The 22678-nt window shown below is 55.1% G+C and overlaps 1 protein-coding gene across 5 annotated transcripts in view; it reads left to right on the forward strand.

The window, feature by feature from the left end:
* The window catches only part of CDH23 (cadherin related 23), a 415090-nt gene that overhangs the window by 114152 nt on the left and 278260 nt on the right, over nucleotides 1-22678 (forward strand). For all 5 annotated transcript variants that reach the window (XM_053207271.1, XM_053207272.1, XM_053207269.1 and 2 more), the window contains exons 4-6: nucleotides 10758-10900; nucleotides 11440-11487; nucleotides 11602-11694. In XM_053207271.1, the coding sequence (XP_053063246.1) occupies nucleotides 10758-10900; nucleotides 11440-11487; nucleotides 11602-11694 (284 nt within the window). The remainder of the gene's footprint in view (nucleotides 1-10757; nucleotides 10901-11439; nucleotides 11488-11601; nucleotides 11695-22678) is intronic.

Genomic DNA, 22678 nt, shown 5'->3' on the forward strand with positions numbered 1-22678 from the left:
GGTGTGGTGGGAAGGGTACTGGGAGCCCAAGACTGATCTGAGTCTCACTCAGCCCTGCCACCTGTCGCCGTTAGCTGGGTGGCCGCAGACTCGGCACGGAGATGCCCAGACCCGCTTTCTCCTTTGTAAAATGACTTCACTGGCCTCATCGAGAATGTGAGTGTGGCGTGTGTGCAGCTAACCCCCCGTCCCCTGCTCACATCAGGTGTCTAATGAATCACAGTGTTCCTTCCTGCTGAACCCACGCAGCCTCGAGATCCTTCCCCATACAGTACCCGTGCAGCCGCGACCGGGGGTGGCACACAAACCCCTGGCCCATTTGCCGGGCTTGGAATGGATTCTCCCCAAGGACCTGTGTGCTTTCGCCGTTGCCTTCAGCTCCATCGTGGTGTCAGCGGGGAAAGGGAGCTCAGAGAGGGGAATGAGTGCCCCACGATCACACAGGAGGTCATTGCTGTGAGCACCGACCGAGGCAGCCGTGCCAGTTCTATGCCTGACTGCTTCTCTCTGTCTTATTTAGAGGGATTTCACCGAGGCCATCTTCCTCTCGAACTGTCTTCTGTGCCCTTTGATCCTGTGTCCCGTGTCCTCACTCCCCTGCCAAGTGCTCATCCTGGGGGTCACAGCCCATGCGTGAACCAGGGCAAAGGGTAGGAATGGGGTTCTTCGTACATATGGACTGTGACCAAACCCCACACCCCTGGCTCACGCTTCCCCCGTGTGCCTGTGAGAGGCCAGGAAAAAAACATGTAATGTCTGTAGCTGTGTCCACTGGAATGTCGACTCCAGGAAGGCAGGGACTTCTGTCCGTTTCGTTCACTATTGTATCACCAGCGCCCAAGACGGAGCAGGTGCTAGGCAGCGTTTGCGGAGTGAATGAATGAAGGACTGTAGATGGCATCACCGGGGATTAGATGGGTGGCTGAACAATCCCACTTCTGTCATATGCTAGCTGTGTGACTTTAGGCAAGTAACTGAACCTCTCTGTGACTCATAAGGTTACAGGGGCGTAGAGCACATTGATGTCTGCCTCTGGGCCTGGCAGCCCTTGGCAATGATGATTTTATTTGTTCTCTTGTGCCAGAAGAGGAAGAGCTCTGAGTTTCTGAGACTCGGGGCCACGTCCCTCAAATATTTTTATGTCTGATCTTTCCTCTTGGGATTTATTGCTTTAAAACAACAACGACAGGTTGCTCCTCCTCTTCCCTGCCGCTAAAACTTCTGGTTTATATCATCCCGCCCTGCTTAATGTCTCCTTCTCTGCTGAATTAGCTTGTCCCCTTGGCCCTCGGACTCCTGCGTGCCCAGGTGAGCCAGCCATCCCTTCTCTGACTCTCATGAGGGACTCGCCATCTTGCTAGCTGGTGACAAGCGGGCTGTGGCAGGGTGATGGAAGAGGGGGGGCCCACAGTCTCTGCCTCAAGGGTACTCCTCTTCGGCCCAGCCCAGTCACCCAGGGGTCCAGGGCAGCCTAAACTATGGAGGGGCCTAATACACGGAGGGGGCCTGGGGGGATCGGTCTCTGGCGGGTGAGCAGAGGGCAATGCTTAGCTTCTCAGATTAGGGCTTGGATAAAAGGCTTTGCGATAGAAGCCGTGAGGGTGGTGGAGGTGAGTCAGACCGACTAGAGTTCAAATCCTCGTGCTGCCATCTCCTAGCTGTGGGACCTTGGGTCGGTCCCTTTACCCCTCCGCACCTCGCTTCTCTCGTCTGCATAGTAGGGACGCTAGTCCCTCTCTGTGGGGTCACGGTGAGAAATAGATGGCAGTGGGAATGAATGAAAACCACTGGGCATGGCGCCTGGCAACCAGTACATGCTCCGTGAGTGCTGGTTTCCTTTCCGCCTGACCGTTCGTGCCATCTGCTCTGAGGGGACCGAGCTGCAGGAGAGGGAGAACGTGGCCATGGGTTTTGCAGACAGACGGTTCCCTTTATCCAGAGCAAGGGTTTTCTGATGCGAGTGAGGAGGCGGGTCAGCAGAGGCAGGCCGGGGGGCCACCTGCCTCTCAGGAGAGGGGGGGGTCTGCGTCAAGGTTCTCTCTGGCTTCCCCTGGGGGGATAGAGCAGGGCCTAGGACCCGCCAACAAACACCCAAAACAAAAAATCAGCTCCTCGGAGGTCAAACCAAGTTCAGGCCCCTGGGGTGGGGAGGGGGGTATGAGGAGAAAGGAGCCTGACTAAAGGCAGAAGAATGGGGAGGGTGAACCTAAGACAAATGAGATTATCCGCAGGAATCAAGACTCTTAACAGGCCTGTCTGATCCCAGAGGAGAGACAAATGAGATTGTAGGCTCCAAGGCCAGCCCAGGCTCTGGGGGGCTCGTCCTGGGGGAGCGGCAGAGGGCAGGAGCCCCTGGCTGTGACAGAGACCAACACCAGTGCCGCTGGGCCCCCCGGACCAGGAGGAGAAGGGTGGGCTTGGGGCTTGTGCGGCAGATCCCATGGCGATGGTGAAGGGAGGGTGGTTATTCTCAGAAAGACCTGGTCGTAACCCATGGCCTGTAATCTGGGGTCAGGGCCCGTCATCTGCTGCTCCTCGACTCAGCCACTCGCCAGGGCACAGCCCTGTCCCTGCCAGGACCCCTGCTTCTCCCGCTGCACAATGGGGGGCTTTGTTTTTTTGGTTCTCACTTCGGCCGTGACTAGCCCTGGTTTCTGAGCTCGTCCGAAGGCTCCACGTCTGATTCTGTCCCTTCTCACTGCCCTGAGCCTGGTAGGAGCCGACTACAAGGTCTGTGGCCCCTGGATGGGAAGGGCCAGTAGGTCAGGGCTGATGAGAAGTCCTTTTAGGTTTGCTTTCACACGCCTTTGCAGATTGGCCAGGAGTGGCTGCATACGACCAAGTGTTGCAAGGGGTTCTGGAGTTGACTATGGCAACAGAAAAGGGAGCCACGATCGATGAGCAGCGTCTGCTTGGGCAAGGGAAGGAACTGGCTAGCTCCTTGGCCTCAGAAGAGGAGCCACAGTTAATCCTGGAGGGGTGGGGAGGTTTGCCAAACACGTCCCAGGACATCAGCCTCTGTCTTCAAGGGGCGATGGCCGTGCTGTGTGTGCTGCATGGAGGTACAAACGGCGGCCCAGGGAGCGCCGAGGGGAGAGAACTGTGTGACCGGAGTGGCATTTGAGGCACACATCTACAGATGACTGGGACTGCGGGGCCGTGGCAAGGAGGAGCGGCCTTCCAGGCTGAAGGAACAGCCGCACAGCATAGGAGCGTGGAGACCACAGCGTGCCTGAGGGAGGGCAGCTGCCTGGCGGGCCGAGCCCCAGGGACGCAGCGGGAATGAGACTGGCCAGGGGGCTGAGCACAGGTTGGGAGGGCGTCGGCCGCCTCGGGAAGGAGTGCGTTGAATTCTGCGGGCACCACGGGAGGGCTCAGAGCGGGGGGCGGCACAGGCGGGGGTTTGTTGCAGGAGGAGGCTGCCGCTGGGAGGAGCGCAGTGTTCTCTGCCCTCCATCCATCCTGTGGCACCCTGTCCGTGTTCGGAGAGCCGACAGCTGTCACCTTCCCCCGTCTAGAATAAGCACCAAGCCTTGCTGCTACCGCGGCCCTGCCTAAGTTTCTGGCCCGCCCCTCGTCTGGCAGGCGAAACTCACAGCTCTCCGGGAGTGCCTGACACGCCACCCCCAGCCTGTGCCCCTCGGTGCAAATAACAATAATAGTAATAGCAGTCATCTCGGCGAGCGGCGTGGGCCCAGCACGGCTGCAGGGAGAGCTGTGATTGTCCAGCCCTTGCCAGGAAGACAGACGTGGCCTCCTGCTGAGGGGCTGAGGCCACTGTGGAGATGTGTCGCCAGCCTGTGCCTCCCAGGCGCATTTGTAGCCTACTGAGTGGATCGCCACCCCAGCCAGGGCCCCTGGATGGGGTCCCTGGCCTCAAGGATGTGGTACACAGCCCCCAGGATAGGGTCCATGGCCCAGGATGGGGAGGATGGTCCCAAGATAGGGTACATTACCCCTGGATGGGGTACAGCGTCACAGGATAGAGTACATGGCCCCAGATTGGGGTACACTGCCATAAAGGATCGGGTACAGATCTACTTCTTGAGACACTGGGCCCCCAGCCAGTGTCCCACTATGATTCTGCCTGTGCCCAAGCACTACTGGTTTGGGCATTGTTAGGTTTTGATTAGCCATGCTTTTTCCTGTCCATTAGTATACATAATTAGGAATTAGCTGGCTATACTCTCTCCCTTCCTTGTGGCTCACAGATCTACACAACTTTGGGGACTGTTGTTGCATAGGACCTCCGGCAGTTGGCAGGACTCGTTTGTTCACCCAGCGGCCCTTGATTGAGCGCCCCTAAGATGCCAGCCCCTGGAGGTACAACAGGGAACGTGACAGGCCAGGCCGCACCCCATGGAGCCGACATGGGTAGGCTTGTGTGGCAGGCAGGGGGCTGGGGCACGCAGTCTACAGGTAGGTGAGCAAACAAAATCAGCTCCGAGCAGGGAGAGCCGTGAAGACCATGACACGGGGTGCAGGGACACAGAGTGACGGGGCCTCTCTTTAGATAGACTCTCTCTGTATGATCGAGTATTGGAGAAGGCCTCTCTGAGAAGGTAGCCCTTGGACTGAGAGGTGTATAGTGAGGAAGCTGCCAGGGTAGGGACACTCCCAGCCGAAGGCACAACTGGGGCAAAGGCCCTGGGGCAGCCACAAACTGTTCAGGAACAGAAGGAAGGGCCAAGGAGGGGCAAGTCCAGGGGCCTGTGTGTGATGCAGTGGGAGGTGTCTCAGGCCAGATCGCTAGGGCCTTGCACATAATCCGATTTAAGTTTTGGTTTTAAGTTCTTTAATGGTGGTAAAATCCACATAACGGAAAACTTGCCATCTTAGCCATCTTTGAACGTTCAGTTCAGTAGCGTTCAGTGCATTCGCATGGTTATGTAACAAGTCTCCAGAACTCTTTCCATCTTGCAAAACTGAAACTTTGCACCCGCTGAACAACAACCCCCCATTCCTCCCTCCCCTCCAGCCGCCGGCAGCCAACCTTCTACTTCCAGAGTCTGTGAATTTGACTACACTCGGTCCCTCATGTAAGTGGAACCATCCAGTGTTTGTCTTTTGTGTGGCTGGTTTACTTCACTGAGCACAGCGTCCCTTCCTTTTTAAGGCTGAATAACGTTCCGTTACATGTATGTGCCACATTTTCTTTATCCATCCTTCCATCGATGGACACTTGGCTGCTTCCACCTTTTGGCTGCTGTGAATGATGCTGCTGTGAGCATGGGTGTCCAGGAATCTCAGGTCTTCAAAGTCCTGCTTTCTACCCATGAGGTTAAGCTTGCCCCCGACTCCGGGTTGGGCTGGCACAGAGTGGAGAGGGGCTAGCCTTGCTGAGCTACCTTTCCCCGTGAGGCCGGGGACGGGGGGGGGTGGGGGCGGGTGCCAAGAACAGAGAGTCCTCCCGCAGCACTGATTGAGCCAAGAGCCCGAAGACTGAGCCTTTAAATCATCCTGGGGCCCGAGAAGCTTTTCTCTGCATCTAAAATGTGAGCCATAAACCAGGCTGACTTACAGGCAGTACTCGCCGGTCTGCTTGTTTATGGCCGGCATCCTTTCTGATCGGTTGATGCCTATACTGTGCCCATTGTTAAATATTTGAATATCACCCTGCTATAAACCAGTCCCCCGACTTCCTAACCTGGCTGTGCGGCGGGGTCTCTTGTAGGGAGAGCGGGGCTGCTATTTAAACGTTCACACTCTGGGCTCTCCTCGGGCCAGCAGAGTGAGCGGGACCTGGTCATCTGTCTTGTTACAGGCTTCTGGATGATGCTGTTGCCGCAATTTTAGGGGGTATCTTATGTGGGTTCCCCCCAAAGCAGTCCTTGTGATGAGGGTTGAAGTGCAAACCGTTTGTTGGGAAGGGATTCTGGGAAGTGGAGGTGGGGAGCGAGGAGGTGAGACAGGGAGAAGAAGCTTGACCAGCTAGACACCCTGCCCCCCGCCCCCCGCTCTGAGGGCCACTGGAGCTTGAGTCCCGATGGGGAACTCAGAGAGCCAGCGTATAATGCGGCCTCTGCACCAGCCCCCGAGGGGTGAGGGAGCTGGAACCATTATCTGCCAACTCTTCATCCGAGGCTTTGCCTCAGTCATTCTTTGAGCACTGCGGCCAGAAGGCCAGAACCCTCAGGCACAGGGTCCCCAGGCTGGCATTTGGAGGTCGGGCTGGCATGTGTGACATTGGGATGTGCTGAGGCCCAGCGGGCAGGGTACCGGTAGCATCGGGTAGGGAGCGCTGCCCGATTCCCATCTCTCCACCGCACAGGAGGCGCCCAGCCCCGGTGAATCACCGAGTGTCCTTCCTCCCACTGGAAGGAGCTCCAGGCCTCATCCCTTGCTGGTGGGATGCACCATATCATTGGTGCAGTTGCTGTGGAAGATAATTGGTGGGTCCTTAATAAGTTAAATGTAGAATTACCACAGGACCCAGCAATTCTGCTCCTAGGTATGTATTCAAAAAGCGCTGAGAACAAGTGTTCCAACAAAAACTTGTCCACAACTGCTCATACCAGCGCCATTCACAATAGCTAAAAGGTGGAAACAACCCAAACGTCCGTCCGCGGATGAACAGATAGGCAAAATGTGGTATCTCCATACGATGGAATGTTACTCAGCAATGGAAAGGGATTAGTGTACTCATACGTGTCACAACAGGGTGAACCTTGAAAACTTTATTCTGAGTGAAAGAAGCTAGACCCAAACACTACATCTCAAATAATTCCATGTATATGGAATATCCAGAACAGGCAAATTCAGAGGGACAGACAGTGGGTTAGTGGTTGCCAGGGCAGGGGGAGGGAGGAAATGGGGAGTGACTGCTTTGTGGGTTTGGGTTTCCTTGGGGATGAGGAAAATATTCTAGAAGCAAATGGTGGTGGTGGTTGGGCCACACTGTGAATGTACCGATATCACTGAATGGTATGCGTTAAAATGGTTAACGATGTATTTTATCCCAGTTGTACAACAAAACAAAGCCAAACTCCAGGTATTCCAAAGCCTGAGTCGCAGGGTGTATTGCCAGGAAACAAACTTAGAATGTGGGATGTGTACCCCATGGTCCCATAGCCGGGATGGTTCTCCTGAGTGGCGCTTCTAGGGCCATTGGGCTGGGGCTGGGCCCCATAGATTGGCCTCTTTCCTGGGTGAATGGTGCAGAGGTTGCTAGAAGCCTCCCTGTTGGAGAAATGAACCCCGTGCCCAGGAGAAGCCAAAGCGAGGCCCAGCTTCTACAGAGTAGCAGAACAGCCCCGGGCAGGGGAGCATGTGCCCAGCTGGAAAATTGCGGGGCGTCTTGTCTTAAATATAATATTAAATCGGCACCTTTAATTAGTACACTTAGAAAAGGTCACTAGCAATTACCTGGGACACAAAGAAGGCGTAAGCAGGCAAGAGCCTGCGAGGAAGCCGAAAAGGACCATTTTGAGCAGCACATAATTGAGGGGAAAATGGATAAAAGTCCGGGAAATTATAGGGTGGGTGACAGCAGTTGATGGCCCCATCCATGTCCTGCCCAGTGCCCCCCTTCTTGGAAGGGCCTGAGCACCAGGCCCGAAAGAGCCATTTGGGATATCAGACCGAGTCATCTGACCTTGGCTAGAGGGCCAGTGTGGTCTTTTCCAGAATCCCCTCGGCTACCAGAGAGCTTGGTCCCATATTCCCCACCTGGGCTGGCCCCTGAAGGTGGTTGGCAAGTGAAGTGTTCACTCCAGGGGGCTGCCATGGGCTCGTAGTGGACGGGCAGGACCTGTCCTCATAGGGAATCTCCCCAAGAAATTGGGAAGTAGGTCAGTGTTCCTCAAACTTTGCCATTAAAGGACACTTGAGGGTAATGGAAAGGATATGGGTATGCCTGGAAGTCAGGGGGAGGCTGGAAATTCTTTTATTGCTTTAGGTTATGTCTTTAAAAATAAATTGTTAGACGGGGGCTCCTGGATGGCTCAGTTGGTTTGAGCATACAACTTCGACTCCGGTCTTAATCTCACGGTTTGTGAGTTCGAGCCCCACATTGGGCTCTCTGCTGTCAGCACGGCGCCCGCTTCAGATCCTCTGTCCCCCCTCTCTCTGCTTCTCTCCTTCTCATGCTCTCTCTCTCAAAAATAAATAAACATTAAAAAAAAATTCTCTTCAAAAAAAAAAATAAATTGTTAGATTGTGTTCCAAAACGTTCCCATTTATTTTAGTATGAAACAATCGCGGGGCGCGTGGGTGGCTCAGTCGGTTCATCATCCGACTTCGGCTCAGGTCATGATCTCACGGTGTGTGAGTTCAAAACCAGCGTCGGGCTCTGTGCTGACAGCTCGGAGCCTGGAACGTGCTTTGGATTCTGTGTCTCCTTCTTTCTCTGCCTCTCCCCCACTTGTGCTCTTTCTCTGTCTCTCAAAAATAAATAAATGCAAAAAAAAAAAAAATTAAAAAAAATAAAACAATTGCTTGCCATTGAACAATATAGATGCCTTGTGAGGTGTTTGGTCTATCTATGACTTCTTCCTCCTTCCTCATCCAGAAAGAGCACTGTACTGGGAGTCTGGAAACTTGGGTTCTAGTTGACTGACTCTTTTTCCCACCATTGTGCTTTGAGCAACTAGCTAAATGCCTTCAGCTTCTCCATATTTAAAATGGGAAGGTTGGACCTGGACTCTCCAAAATGTCTCTGAGGTCGTTCCAACTCTGTTCTATGATTTTCCTCCTCTTCCTCCTCCTCCTCCTACCTCTCACCTTCTCCCATTATCTTGGATGCTGCCATATCCTGCTGTGTTGTGTGACCTTGGAGAGGACACTTTGCCTCACTGATCCTCAACTTCCTAGTCTGTAAAATGGGTAGAATAATGGCTACTAAACAGAGTTGCTGGGGGTGGTGGTGGTGGATTTCATGAGAGAACCCATGTGGATGAGCCTAGCACTGTGTCTGGTATATCCTAAGAGCCCAGTGATTGCCCAGTGTCTTCCTTTTCCAAGCGTTCGGCTTCTGGTTAGGGTCTGATAGGGTCATGTTCATAGAAATCCTGCATCTGGAGTTCACATATCAAGTGTTGAGATGTGTAGGGTCATGGGAAGAAACATGGGCTCTGGACCCCGAAGGCCTAGGATCTTAATTCCAGCTCTGCCATTTACTGTGTGCCATGGTTAATTACTTAAACACTCTTTGTTACCTTATGTGTTAAATGGGGAGAATAGCAGTAAGGATCGAATCAGAAAGTCCACGGAAACCTGTTAGCCCACTGTCTAGAATGTGGTTAGCGCACAGAAACCTTAGTTGTCATTGTCATGTTAGAACTGTCCTTTAGAAAAGCTCATTAGCGTTCTTTTCTAGATGACAGTCCCAGAGTTTGCAGTCCTTTCTTGCTTAGCTTGATGATCAGAGCTATTCAGTAAACATAAGAATCTGTATTTGGGGAAGAAAGCATATCTGTTCCATCTTATAGGGGAAACTGAGGCTTTAAAAGCAGTGATTGGCCCAAGGCCATGATTCTAATCTAGCCACCCCTTTGAGAATCAGGCTATAGATCCTCTCTGCAGAAAGCAATACTGTATTCTCAACATTTTGCACAGTTCCTGGAGGCTTGAGGACCACCTGAAACTAAGGTGGCCAGCCAGTCCAGTTGTCTGGGACCTCCTGGTTTTAGTATGTGTTCCACCTCCATCCCAGACAAACCAGGGGGGCTGCGCACCCTGACTGAAGGCTACCTAGAGAGGGCTGTGATCGCCGGGAGAAGATGCCCTACGCTATCGCTGTAGGCCAGGCATCCTGGGGGCTTCTGGCCAGGGCTGTGATTCCTGGAGAAGATGGACAGCCTCAGTCCTCTTCCTGGGAACAGAAACCTCACCTAAAGCCAGTCCTAGCCTGGAGTTCTTCGAGGCTGGGTCACATCATCCTAACCTCTGTGTACTCCAGCACTTAGCACAAGGCCAGCACCTGGTCACTGTTGGGTGAATGCCAAGTTTTGTAATATATTCTGAATTAGAAAGGGTGCTTCCATTTGCAAAAGGCAGAAATCCAGCTCATCTGACTCAAACAAAAAAACAAAAAAGAAGAGGGGGAGGCAGATTTATTAGCCCATATAGCCGAGAAGTCCAGAGGTTACAGCTTATATCAGGCACAGCTGTCTGCACACCCTCAAACTTTCAGGAGCCATTTTTCTGTGCAGCATTTGGCTCTGTTTTTCTCCTTGTTGGCCTCATTCTCAGACAGTCTCTTCCTGGGCAAGCCAAAGATGGCTGCCAGCGGGGCCAATTTAGCAACCCCAGCGGAAGGAAGGCTCCTCCTTCCCAGTGGTTCCAGCACAAATCCCAGGGCTGGCTTTGATTGGCTAGCTGGGGTCACATGCTCCTCCCTGAACCAATCAGTGTGACTAGGGAGATGGAATGCTTTGATTGGCTAAGGCTGAGATATGTGCCCATCCTGGAACAAAAGAACTGAAGGGCTGGCCCCCCATCTGAGCCAGTCAGAGAAGGGGGTCTCCAAATTAAAATCAGAAAAGGGGGGACAGGCACAGGTCACAGTTGTTCATTACACACCTAAAACGTGGTGCATGACACTTCCCGGCTACAAACACATACACAGTGTTGAGTGGCCACGATGGAGGCAGGCAGCCTGAGTCAGAGCCCAGAGATGCACCGGGCTCTTACAGTAATCACCTGCTGGCGGTCTTCTGGGTGGCTTCTCCCGCTGGGATTCAGCCACCTGAGCGAGGTACTGAGCAATGGACCAACCTCCCATTTTTGCCCTCTGATCTCTCCCATGGCTCTTCCAGGTTCCTCTGTGACCCAGTTGCTGGCCCGAGATATGGACAACGACCCCCTGGTGTTTGGCGTGTCTGGGGAGGAGGCCTCCCGCTTCTTTGCCGTGGAGCCTGACACAGGGGTGGTGTGGCTGCGGCAGCCGCTGGACAGAGAGGTATGACCTGGCCATAAGCCTACCCTAGTCCTTTCCTGGGGGCGGAGGCAGACACTGAGGGAGAGTGGCTCCTCATCTTTAAGGGGCTTTCCTCTGAGGCCCCATTCTCACCTTCAAGTAGCATTTTCCTGCCTAAATGGTGTCCTTCTTCCAGGGCCAGGGAATGGGATTAGTTAGGGGTGTCCCCAAACAAGGGGCAACACTGGATGGGTAGGAAGGACAATGAGCCATAGAACGGTCGCTTCATAGTATGCACAAGTCTACCCCCACGAGCAAATGTTCCCCTAAAGGATATTTTCCAGAGATGCGGGAACGGGTGACAAGCAGCCCTTAGCAAATTAAGGTATGAGTTTGAAAACCCCAACCCTTGCTTTCTCCTTACATTTGATGAAGTGGCCACAGAGATGTCTAGTGACTTGCTCAAGAGCACACAGCAATTTAGAAGCGTAGCCCGGGTGAGAGCCCAGGGCCCAGGACTCAGGAGCTCAGCGCGCCTCTCTCTAACTCTGCCTTTCCCCCCTCCCTGTCTTCTCTTTCAGACCAAGTCTGAGTTCACAGTGGAGTTCTCTGTCAGCGACCACCAGGGGGTGAGTGTCTCCTGCAGCCCCTGCTGCCCTGGGAGGCAGGGTCCCCAGCTGTTGGGTGGAAAGAGGCTGAGGCCTATGCAGATAGACAGTAAATCCCCACCCTTCTCTTGCCAGGTGATCACGCGGAAGGTGAACATCCAGGTCGGGGACGTGAATGACAACGCGCCCACGTTTCACAATCAGCCCTACAGCGTCCGCATCCCTGAGGTAGGAGCCCCCAGTGTCACGCTTGAGGGACACGGGGTGGGGTGCATGCGGTCGGCCCAGGGCCACCTGGGAATAGGCCGGAGCTGGGGAAAGGGCAGCTTACGCTCCACTTCTCCTGCCTGCGCCTCAGCTGGGGCACCGGCTCTGGGCAGGTTGCTGACTATGCCAGCACCTCTGAGGGTAGGGACCCGCCTGCTGGCCAAGGAGAAGGGGTGATGGTAGCCTTAGGTCTGATGGAAGGCCTGCCTTGGACGAGACCCACCACTCCAGCTGGACGAGGGACAGGACAAGAGATGGGAGGGGCAGTGTGACCTCTTTCCTTCCATTCGTAGCCAGTGCGGGCCTTGGGCACTTGGGTTGGCAGGCCTGACCCCAGGCTTTCTTGCTGTGGCCAGAACGGGTCCCCCCACCCCCAGGACACAGGAAGCAGGTGGCTCCAGGAAGGGACTCTCTTTCCCTAGCCTTATGCTTGAGCCCCATTGTCTCCCTGGGCCTCTGCTCCTTTGGGTCGTCTGTGTACTCTGTGTTTGCATGAGCGCATACATGTAAAACCAAGCCATTGCTGGTAATTGAGAAGTACAAATTATTGCATTACAAACGGTTCATTAATGAGCTGGCCGCTGGCTCCCGATGGTACTAGGGTTCTCGTTGCTTACTGTCCCTCTCCCCGTGACTGATGGCAGTCTTCCGGGCTGGCAGTTAGCAATTCAAAGACCTTGAAGGTGGTGGGGTAAAGAGCTTCTACCGGGCGTCCCTCAGGCCTGCCCTCGGGGCTCTGGGTGGGGCGGCAGCAGTAAAGGGTTGGCATGGGAACGTTGAGAGATGGAATCCACTGGAGACAGGCAGGTCGGCACCACGGCATTAGAGTTCCAGCCCCTTTGTATTCTATGTCACGGATCAGGAACCTAGAAGTGTCTTTAGAAAGTATCTGGTCAGTGTGTGGATGAGAAAACTGAGGCTCATGGTGGAACAGTGACTTACCCAAGGTCGCACAGCTTTGACTTTGAGCCTCCTGATTCTCTGAGGGCAGCCTCAGATACCCTTAGAGATGAAGAGACCTCGTCTCGTGCCCCCCACGTTCCTGTTCCTGGCCCTCCTTGCTCAGCTGTGAGCCAGTTGTCCTATGCTTGTGCCAGATGGCGGGAAGTGAGGACAAATGTGTGGGTGAGAACACAGCAGAGGCTCCCACGCCCTTCCCCTGATGGGGCAGGACAGGAGGAGGCGAGCCCGCGGTCCCAAGCATGGGGACACAGTGCCCTGAGCTGTGGCCAACGTGTCCGGGACTGCAGCTTGGCTCCGGGCCCCCTCTCATTTGGAAGTCTCCCTAATTTAATTAAGGGGCTCTACGTGCCAGCCTGCACTCTGGGCCCAGGCTCAGAAACCAAGGGCACGGCTCGGAGTTAATGAGCCTTGGACCCATTGCTCAGCTGCCATCCTGGCAGGCATGGCTGCCCTCTGCCTTCCCTCACAGGGGGCAGCGGGCAGCAGCAGTGGCAAGGGGACGACAGGTCACATCCCTCCTCCCCAGCCTTTGGGCTGAGGCCAGCCTTTCCCTCACTTGCCAGGAGAGATGTGACCTCCAACGCTGCCCTGCTGGAATCCCCTGGGATTCTCCAAAGGCCGCTGCCTCCAAGGAGAGAGCCTCTTCAGTCATTCATCTATTTAACAAATATTTATTGAGTGTCTGCCGTGGGCTTGGTGCTGTGCCAGACTCTCACTGCACAGAGACCTGGGAGGCCAGAAGAATGTGCAATGACAGGAGCCGGAACTGGAGGCAAGAGACCCCAGGCCCAGCCCCCCGCTCTGCTTCCAGATTGCTGAGTCTCTGCGGGCACGTCACTTAACCTCTCTGGGCATGTCACTTAAACTCGCTGGGCCGTAGTCCTCCTTATCTAATAAAAACAGAGGACAGACAGGATAAAGTGGCCTGCCTGATGCCCATCTGATGAAGAGAGGGTGGGTTGAGAGGGGCCAGCTACAAGGACACACAGTTCTTGGAGGAAGTCCTGTGGGGGTTTACTTGCTCACGTGTAAACATCCCCAGGTCACCTGCTTGGCTCGATACTTGATGCCCTAGTTAGGGCTGCTCCGTGTGGCTGGTCGGGTGTGGTGTCAGCTGGATGGAGGCCTGGCCACTCCTGACCCGAGGTGGCTTGGCACTGACCAGCCCTGGCCCGGTGTGGTCACCCGAGCTAGCACTTAGCTGCCTGACTCAGGCCCCAGCTGGGGTACCAGCAAAGGGCCTGCTGGCTCCCGGCCCAGAATTGAGCGGGGCTCTCCTGCTGGTCTTGAGGTCACCCTGGCAACCTCAGGCCCCTGTCCTTGAGAAGTGTGATATGTGGCAGAGGCCCCACAGATGTGAACGGGATGAAAATGCAAGTCGGAGACAGAGGCGGGCACTGGAGACCCCGTGAGGTGTCAGTGCTGGGGGGCTGCCAGAGTGGTCAGAGAAATCTCAACAGGCTTCCTGGAGGAGGTGGGTTTCCAGCTGAATTTGGCCAAGGCGAGCCACGGAGCCCCTCTGTTGTACCATGGAAGACGTCGAGACACCTGGGGTTTTGTCCTGGCTGTGCCAGCGACCGGCTGGGTGACACTCTGGGCCTATTGCTGCCCCTGCTGGCTTCGATGCCAACAGCTGTTAAACTGGGAAGGTGGACCAGATCCCTTCTTGGGCCGATATCCCGTGGTCTGAGGATGAATCCCAGCGGGACAAGCTCCTACTTCTCCTTCCATACTTCATCATCCCTTAAGGGGTGGCAGACGAGCTCCAGGGGCTATTTCCATCTACTGAGCTCCTCTTGTGGTCACACCAGCTACCTGCACCCCATCCCTCACCTTCGCAACATTCGCTGTCCCCACCCCTAGGAGCACTGATAATTTGGGGGTCTCTTGTGCCCAGAACACAAGGATGGGTGTCAGGAGCATATATAGGGAGGCAAATTCTAAGTTTACAGAAGAAAGAAGTTTCTAATATTGAAACCTACTGCCCAGTCACCCCCCACAACCCTACCAAAGATGTACTGAGCTCCCCAGCCCTGGAGTGATGCAAACAGAAACGGGAGAACTATCTCAGTAGTAGTAGAACATTCGGTAGTACTGAGTGTTAGAGAAGGGATGAATCGGAAGGCCGCGCCGGAAGTTCCTGGGGGACTGGTTAGGATGCATAGTCCCGCACCCCTGCAATTCTGAACGTGTTGTTTGGAAAGAGGGGGCCCAGGCTCTGCATTTTTAACAAAGCCCCCCGGGCGACAGCAAGCGCTGGAGGATGACATCGGTGGCCCTCGCCACCTGAGCTTGGAAGGTGCCAGGGCAGCCCATCCTCAGCTGCCTGGAGGCATGACCCACGGGGACCCACGTCCTCAGGCCTGGAATGGGGGCCGGTGGGAGGCTGGATCGAGGCCAGTTACTGCCGCTTTCTCTGGGAGCTCATTTGTCCCCGGCCCCCCAGCCCTGCCCCTCATCCCTCCTGAAGCCCCCCCCCCCCCGCCCTCGCCCCGCCCCTGCTCGGGAGAAGCCAGACAGGTGTGTTTGGATTTGTTTGTTCTTGGTTCCCCTCCTGCCCAGCCCTCTCCCCTCACTAAGCTGTTCTACATGTAATTATCCATTTTATCAGGGTGAAAGGCCCTGCAATTCACTTGTCGAAGCCCTAACGAGGCAGCGTGGATGCTTTCAAGTCCGTAAAGAAAAGGGAAATCCTGCTAGAATTGGCAACTTAATTCACCAAGCCAGCCTCGACAGACCTCATTAAGTCCCCGTGTATTCATTTCAGGCTAATGGCTGTCATGCTGACTGCTGTTTGATTTGCTGTAATAGACTTTTATGGCGTTCCAATTTGCTCAAACGTGTTTGCCTGTGTCTGTGCCCAGCGGCACTGCTCCGCTACCTCCATTAGGGGCGTGTGTCCGCCTCTCTGACCTTCAGCGCCTCCCCCGTCCACCGTGTCCTCCTGGGGCCACCCCCTCAGCCCTCCAGGTGTGCCCTGGGGAGGCGCCCCTGGGTCCAGGGTGTTCGGGCTGGACGATGGGTGTGAGGTTAGACGTCAGATGCTGCCAGGTGTCTCCTCGGGTCCAGGAGTCAAGGAGGGCCTCCGTGATCTCAGGGACGGCCGTGTCCTTGATGTTCTAACAAGTTCAGCCGCCTTCGCTGGCCATTCAAGGCTGCTACCCACCTGGCCTCAACCTGCCTTTCTCAACTTACCTGCTGGCTTCCTCCGCACGGATCGGCCCAGGGGCCGATTCAGTGCCTGTGAGCGTATGTCTGTGTCTCTCTTTTCTCTCGCTTCAATGCACACACATTGTACTTGTTCTAACTAGATCCGGAGTGTTTGCTTTCTGCTCTCAGCCTAACTCAATTCTGCCTTCCTTCAAAGCCCGGAGCTGATCCTGAGCCCTGATCTACTGAGCCCTGATCTACTGAGCCCTGATCTACTCAACTTTTTTTTTTATTCTTTTTTTTCTCTTTGTATTTTTTTTCTTTTTTTTCTTTTTTCTTTTAACGTTTATTTATTTTTGAGACAGAGAGAGACAGAGCATGAACAGGGGAGGAGCAGAGAGAGAGGGAGACACAGAATCCGAAACAGGCTCCAGGCTCTGAGCTGTTGGCCCAGAGCCCAACGTGGGGCTCGAACTCACGGACCGTGAGATCATGACCTGAGCCGAAGCCGATTAACCAACCGAACCACCCAGGCGCCCCTCAACTTTTTTTTTTTTTTTAAATGAATACAGCAAACATTTGCTGAAAAGCTATGGAGCAAGGCCCAGGGATTCTAAGCTGACTTGGACATGTAGAGGAGAGCAAACAGACTCTACTGCTGGTCAGCTGTGCAGCTTGGGGTGGTGACTTAACCTCTCTGGACCTCAGTTTTCTTCTCTATGAGATAAGAAACAATACTGGCCAGGTGGGGTCATTGTGAGGTGTAACAATGCAGGTGGGTAAAGCCCTTAGCCCAGTTTGTGGTACATTCAGTAAAATGCTGGTGATTAAGACCAAGGTCTTGTGCTTAGAGAAGGTAATCTTACAGAGACAAAAACACGTAAGAGGATGTCTAATGAGGGGCGCCTGGGGGGCTCCGTCAGTTGGGCATCCGACTTTGGCTCAGGTCATGATCTCACGGTTCGTGAGTTCGAGCCCCGCAGTGGGCTCTGTGCCGACAGCTGGGAGCATGGAGCCTGCTTTGGATTCTGTGTCTCCTTCTCTCTTTCTCTGCCCCTTCCCTGCTCATGCTCTGTCTCTCTCTGTCTCTCAATAATAAATAAACGTTAAAAAAAAAAAAGAGGATGTCTAATGAGATATAAATGTACTAAATGCCGTGGTAGCTTAGGGTATGCCAAAGCAGGATGGAAGCAGGAAGGAATGACCTGGTCTATACGCAGGGCTATTTATTTGGGACCTCACAGGATGTGTAGAAGTTTGGTAGTCTGAGAAGGCGATTATGGTGCCGCTGAATATCATATGCCTTCTGACCTTTCTTTAGCATCTTTTCATATGTTGGAATTTCCAAAAGAGGGAGATGAACTCTACCCCCGACCAGAGATCCTGTTGAGGAGGGACAGTGGCTGTTTGGGTATGTGTGTCCGTTGCAGGTACCCAGTCTTACCTAATGGAAATGCAGCTGGCCTGGAAGTAGGCCCCCTGGGTCCCTGCCCAGGTCACTGTGACAGGCAGGTCCTGCATAGATCTTTGTCACCCGTGGCTTCAGATGACCAGCTGTGAGATGTGGAGGAGGTTGGAGGAGGGAAGGTTGGACGGAGATGAGACAACAGGGGCCCGAGAGACTGAGAGTACTTGCCTGAGCCCCCGGCTGGGGGTAGGGTCCAAGCCAGGTCCGAAGCCTTCTGGCCCTGGGTTCCCCTAAGCCACATCGTCTCTCCATGTCATTTAGCAAGGACAGATGAAAGTCACTCCTCGCTGTAGCTCCTTACTAGAGATGGGAAAGCAGGGAGAAGGATATTCCTGGTGACCGTTTGTCGGTGAAACAAAATAACTCATTTCTATGATAATAATAGTAAGTTGACACCGTGGTTACTGTTGAGAGTTTCCTATGTGCCCACGGCCACGCTTTCCGTGGGGGAGCTCACTGAGTGCTTTCTCCCACCTCACAGGCTAGCCGCACGCACGTGTTATTCCCATTCTGCAGGTGTGGACGCGGGACCAGAGAGACTTGGTGACTGGCCCAGAGCTCATCAGGGCTGGAGCCAGGATGAGGAGAGACAGGCCCGGGTACTTGACTTTTGGCAGGTTGCTTCCATTCTACCCGAAAAATGGGAATAATTACGCCCGCCTTGCAAAATCGTTGTGAGGATTAAAGTAAATGGGACCGCGGGCGGGAAGTACTTAGCACAGGGCTCCGTATAAATACGTGTCCAACGCACGGCCGTGGCTGTAGCCCTCTGTACATTCGTCTCCCCAACCCGCCTGAGCGGGGACCGTGCGCCCTCAGCACCCAGCCCGGGGCCTGGCCCGTGGACGAGAACTTCACAAACAGGCAGAGCCCCGCGGCTCCCTCCACGTCTTGGGCACTTGGGAGGACAGCAGGATCATTCACACAAAGTGCTCTGCCCCCGCCAGCTCTCTTCACCCAGGCGAGGGGTGCCTTACTGCTCGGTGAGAGCAGCCGGGCCGGCGCTGGGGTGGAGAGGGCGCCCACACCTCACTGGACGCCTGAGACCTCACTGCTGGAGCTCTCTAGTGCCCTCTATTGCCCACCAGGTCCTGAATCTCAGCCCTGCGTCCTCTGAGCGGTGGGCACACAGGGAGCCCCGGAGTGGTGGCCAGACGAGGCCACGAGCACGCGGAGGTGGGTATGACCAGACTTATTAGCACCCACTGGGGCCGACAGCGGCGGCCCCACTGCCCTCCTCACGGCGTGCCCATCAGACGCTGAATGATTTATAAACTGCATCCTCGGTTTGCAGCGAGGGGTGGGGGGTCAGGGGGGCTCCCACTGGCTTGTGCCCGCCGCTCCCCCTGAGATGTCAGCTCTGCTCAAGAGAGTGTCGTCTCCCACGCCAGGAGACGCAGCCCCTTGACAGGCCATATTAATTTATACCTTGGGGCCATGGTGCCCAGCAGCCCCCTCTGCATCTATAACCACCCACCTATTGATCTGGGAGAGGGAGACCAATAAATCATCTCAGGGGCTCTGGATCCTGCTGACCAGAGCCAGAGTGGTTTGTTCTAGCCAGACGGCAGCCCCAAGCCGTGCCACGTCTCTGTGTCCCTCGGCAAGTACCCTGAGGTGCTCATGCCCCCTCTGGCCCCCCGCCGTCAGCATGGTGACGCATACTTCCTTCCGCAGCCGGCAGGTGCCACAGCCTGCGGCGGCCAGGGCAATGAGCTTTGGGCTCGTGGGGCTGGAGTGACATAGGCACGTGGGCAAAGCCGCAGGGCCACGTGTTTCTACGTCGTCTTGAGCTGGAGCGCCGCGTGCGTGCTTATTTAAGTAATATCATCGTCTCCATATCCGAGTGTTTTCAGCATCTTTCGTTTGTCCTCTTGTCGACTCTGTAAGTGAGGGGAGAATTGTTCTTCCCATTGAAGAGACGGGACAAACTGAGGCCGAGAGAAGTGGACCGGCCTCTCCGAGTCCCCCAGAGTCAAGTGTACTTACGGCTGGAGTCATGGTCTTGCTCTTTCTCTGTCGCGGCGTCTTCGCGTATGTCCTTCTGTAGCTTTGCCATGGCCTGCCTGTAATTTGCCCGAGGTTGCAGAGAAGAGGCCTTGAGGGAACTGGGACGGGGGCGGATGGGCAGGGAACTGGGGGCTGTCACCTCACGCCCCATACGCAGGCTGCGGTGGCCCAGGGGAGAAGCTTCATTCAGTGCCCGCTGCCCACTCTCTGGAGTGAGGACCACCTCTGGCGGTCAGGACCCTGCCACGGTCATAGTGACACGCTTTTCCTAGTGACCTGCAGGGTTAGTGTGTCCCCACCTGTAAGATATCAGTCCCCAGATGCGCGTGCCACATTGTTCCGCGAGAAGCAGAAGCCCCATCCCTACAGGTAAACACCAGCCTGCTCCCCAGGGGAGCCAAGGACCCCGGGTCCCCCATGACCCCTGCGGCACCCCCTCCTTCCGTGCCCGTGGGGGCACGGCCAGGGCTGGGAGCACCCTCCACCACCCTCTGCACAAGGAAAGAGGGCAGCACGCACGGGAGCAGGAGACAGAAGGAGCCCACGTGTGATTAAAATTATTTTTTGTTTGAACGGTAGTAATGCTCTTAGTCACACCAGTTTCCTCGCCGATTCTGGCTGGGAGTCTTCGGGGGCTCATATCATGTCTATTGCGGTGGCTGCAGGACCCTCGGCCGTGAATATGAAGCGGGGGCCTATGTGCAGAGCCCAGCTCACGTGCATTAGGGATTCTCTGGCACGTGCTGGGCTCCTTTTATTGTGCCCTCCGCCCTTTAAATAAAGACCCTCTGAATGGAAGGAGTTGAGAGCCGGCTGCTACGAGATGTTCCTGCAGCAGCATTGGGCTGCCAGCCTCACGTGGCCCGAGTCCACCTGTCGTGGCCTCCTCTCCCCTGTGGTGGGGCCTATGGCCAGAGGGGGGGGTCAGGTATCTGGCCCGCACCCCTTTTCCTCCAGGCAGTGGGGTATCCTCAGACCCTGGGTGGGCAGCGGGCTAAGGAAACCGATAGTCAAAGAAGGAGCAGGTTTTGCCTTATTGCAACTGACTTGCGCTCCCTTTGTGACATGGGGACCCTGGTCCCTACTGTGGCACACTCTGTGAGACAGCCACGCACACACAGGTTCGGACTCCAAACTGGGAGGCCATGAGCAAGATGCTTAGTCTCTCAGGGCCTCGGTTTCTTTATCTGTAAAATGGCGGTACGTTGGGTTGTGGAAAAGTTCAGGGAAGGCACATGTATGAAGCACGGCATTTTGGGGGGAGATGACTGGTATTCCCGTCGTTATGAAGAATTCTCGGAGCACGTTGGGAAAGCGGCTTGGGGTCCAAGGAACCTGACAGAGAGGCTCCGTTGCTGTAGACTGATTGCTTGACCTAGGGGTGTTAGTGGTCAAGAAGCTTACGGCCCAGTGGGAGACAGGAAGCGTGTGGAAAAAATGAAAGGAAAACGTGACAAAGAAAAAAAAAGGAAACGGTCATCGAAAAATAACTGACAGTGGCCTGAGAGCAGGCCTTCCAAATGGGTTCCTGGGAACCAGCGCCAGAGGGACTGAAGTGACTTGATCCAACCACACATTCTGTAGAGGTCAACAAAACCAGAGAGAGGAAAAGATTTTCCCCAGGTCCCCCCAGAAATCAGTGGCAAACCACTGAAGACCTAAGGCGATCAGGGAAGATTCTCAGGGACACGGTTTCCAGAACCCAGAAGACCGAACCCATTCCTCCGCAGGAGATGCGGCACTGTTTCCCCGGGGGAGGGGGGCCTGATGCCCAGAGCAGGGACAGGGAGGGGTGCTGCCTCCTGGGCTCCCACAGCCCCCCGCGAGCCCCAGGGCAGTGGCCTGATGTAGGGCGCTGAGGCCCATGCTGAGTGTGTTGGCTGACCGCCAGCAGGCTGCCCCTGTTTCTCCTTGTTCTGGGGGCTCTGGAATTTTGTCGCAGCCCTTTCGTTTGCCCAAACGTTGGAATATTGTCAGAACAGCCCGAGGACAGGCCTGGCAGCCCCCGTGACATTGAGCCGCGCCCCCCCCCCCGCCCCGCCCTCCCCATTCCCACAATAGGCTTGTTTGGATGTGTTTGCAGGCTGCCTGACCCACCTTGTTTTCTACCAGGAGGGGGAAAACAGGGGAAAGCAAGCAATCTCTTGGTTGGTAGAATTATTATAATTTCTCTGATTCCTTAGCAGCCTTTAATTACTTTGCAACTTTGTGGCACAGGCTGGAAGCCAGGAGGGGCTGGGCTCTCCCTCTTTATAATAACCTTACGCGGAAACCTCCCGTCCGTCTATTAAAAAGACAGCTCTTCTCTCCGAACGCAATAATGCAGCCGAGAGATTTCACCCAGGGCGTAATCACTAGGTACAATGTAATCTTCCCGCTCACTGTCTTCATCACCAATCAGCCAGCCCACCTTCCAGGCATGGGGGACTGCCAGCCACAAAGAGCCGAGTGTCCGGTCACGTCCTTGTCCACTAGGGTCACAGGGTCAGGAGGGACCCTCTCCCAGTCCTTCCTCTGAGAGGGAAACGGCACAAAGGCCTTTTCCCGCTGACTCCACCCCTCTCTGCGCCCAGCCGCGCCTCCTGCCATTCCCAACACAAACCCTACATGCTAGAAACCCATCCCGTTTGCATGAGGTTTAAGCTTCAGGCTTTCCTGTGCTTCCAAGCACAGGATCCTCACTGTCCAAGATCCTCACTGTGGGTGGCCGCTTTCCTGCCGCCCTGCCTTTGCTCATGCTGTGCCCTCCCCGGAGATGCTCTCATCCATGACCCCTGCACGTCTTTCCCCCAAATCCTATTCTTCCTTCCTTCCTTGGAATGGTACAGTGGGGCAAGTGGGGGAAGTGGGTACTGTGTCCCCATTTCACAGACAAGCAAGCCAAGCGTTAGAGAAGTCAGAAGACTTGCTAGGTTATTCCCTTTTTGGAAGGGGCTGGCTGGGGTGAGATCCCAGCCAGCCCCTTACCTGGGCTTCTCTCTGCTGGGCTTGAAGGCACAGCCTTCTTTTAGTCCCTGCCCTTGGAGTTGCTTCCTACACCCACTCCATCCTGGCTTGTAAACCCCACTCTGAGATGTACCTTCTGCCTCCTGACCATGGCCTGACTTTTTCTGCCTTGCGGTGGCCTCAGGAACACTGTGGGCAGAAGTTAGCTGGATAAAGGCCTGGTTGCTGAGCCTTCCTGGGGCTGACTGAGCCAGGTCTCGGTCACTTGTCTGTACAGCTCAGTGAGTTAGAGTGGGGTGAACTGTAGCCTGGAAGGAGCAGGAACCCCACCACCTGTGGCTGGGAGACGGGTCAGGCACTTCCCCCTTCCAGGGCTGCATGTGTGAATTTGCCCCTCTGTTAAATGAG

This window comes from Acinonyx jubatus, chromosome D2, assembly GCF_027475565.1.
Source record: "Acinonyx jubatus isolate Ajub_Pintada_27869175 chromosome D2, VMU_Ajub_asm_v1.0, whole genome shotgun sequence".
NCBI classification, from domain to species: Eukaryota; Metazoa; Chordata; class Mammalia; order Carnivora; family Felidae; genus Acinonyx; species Acinonyx jubatus.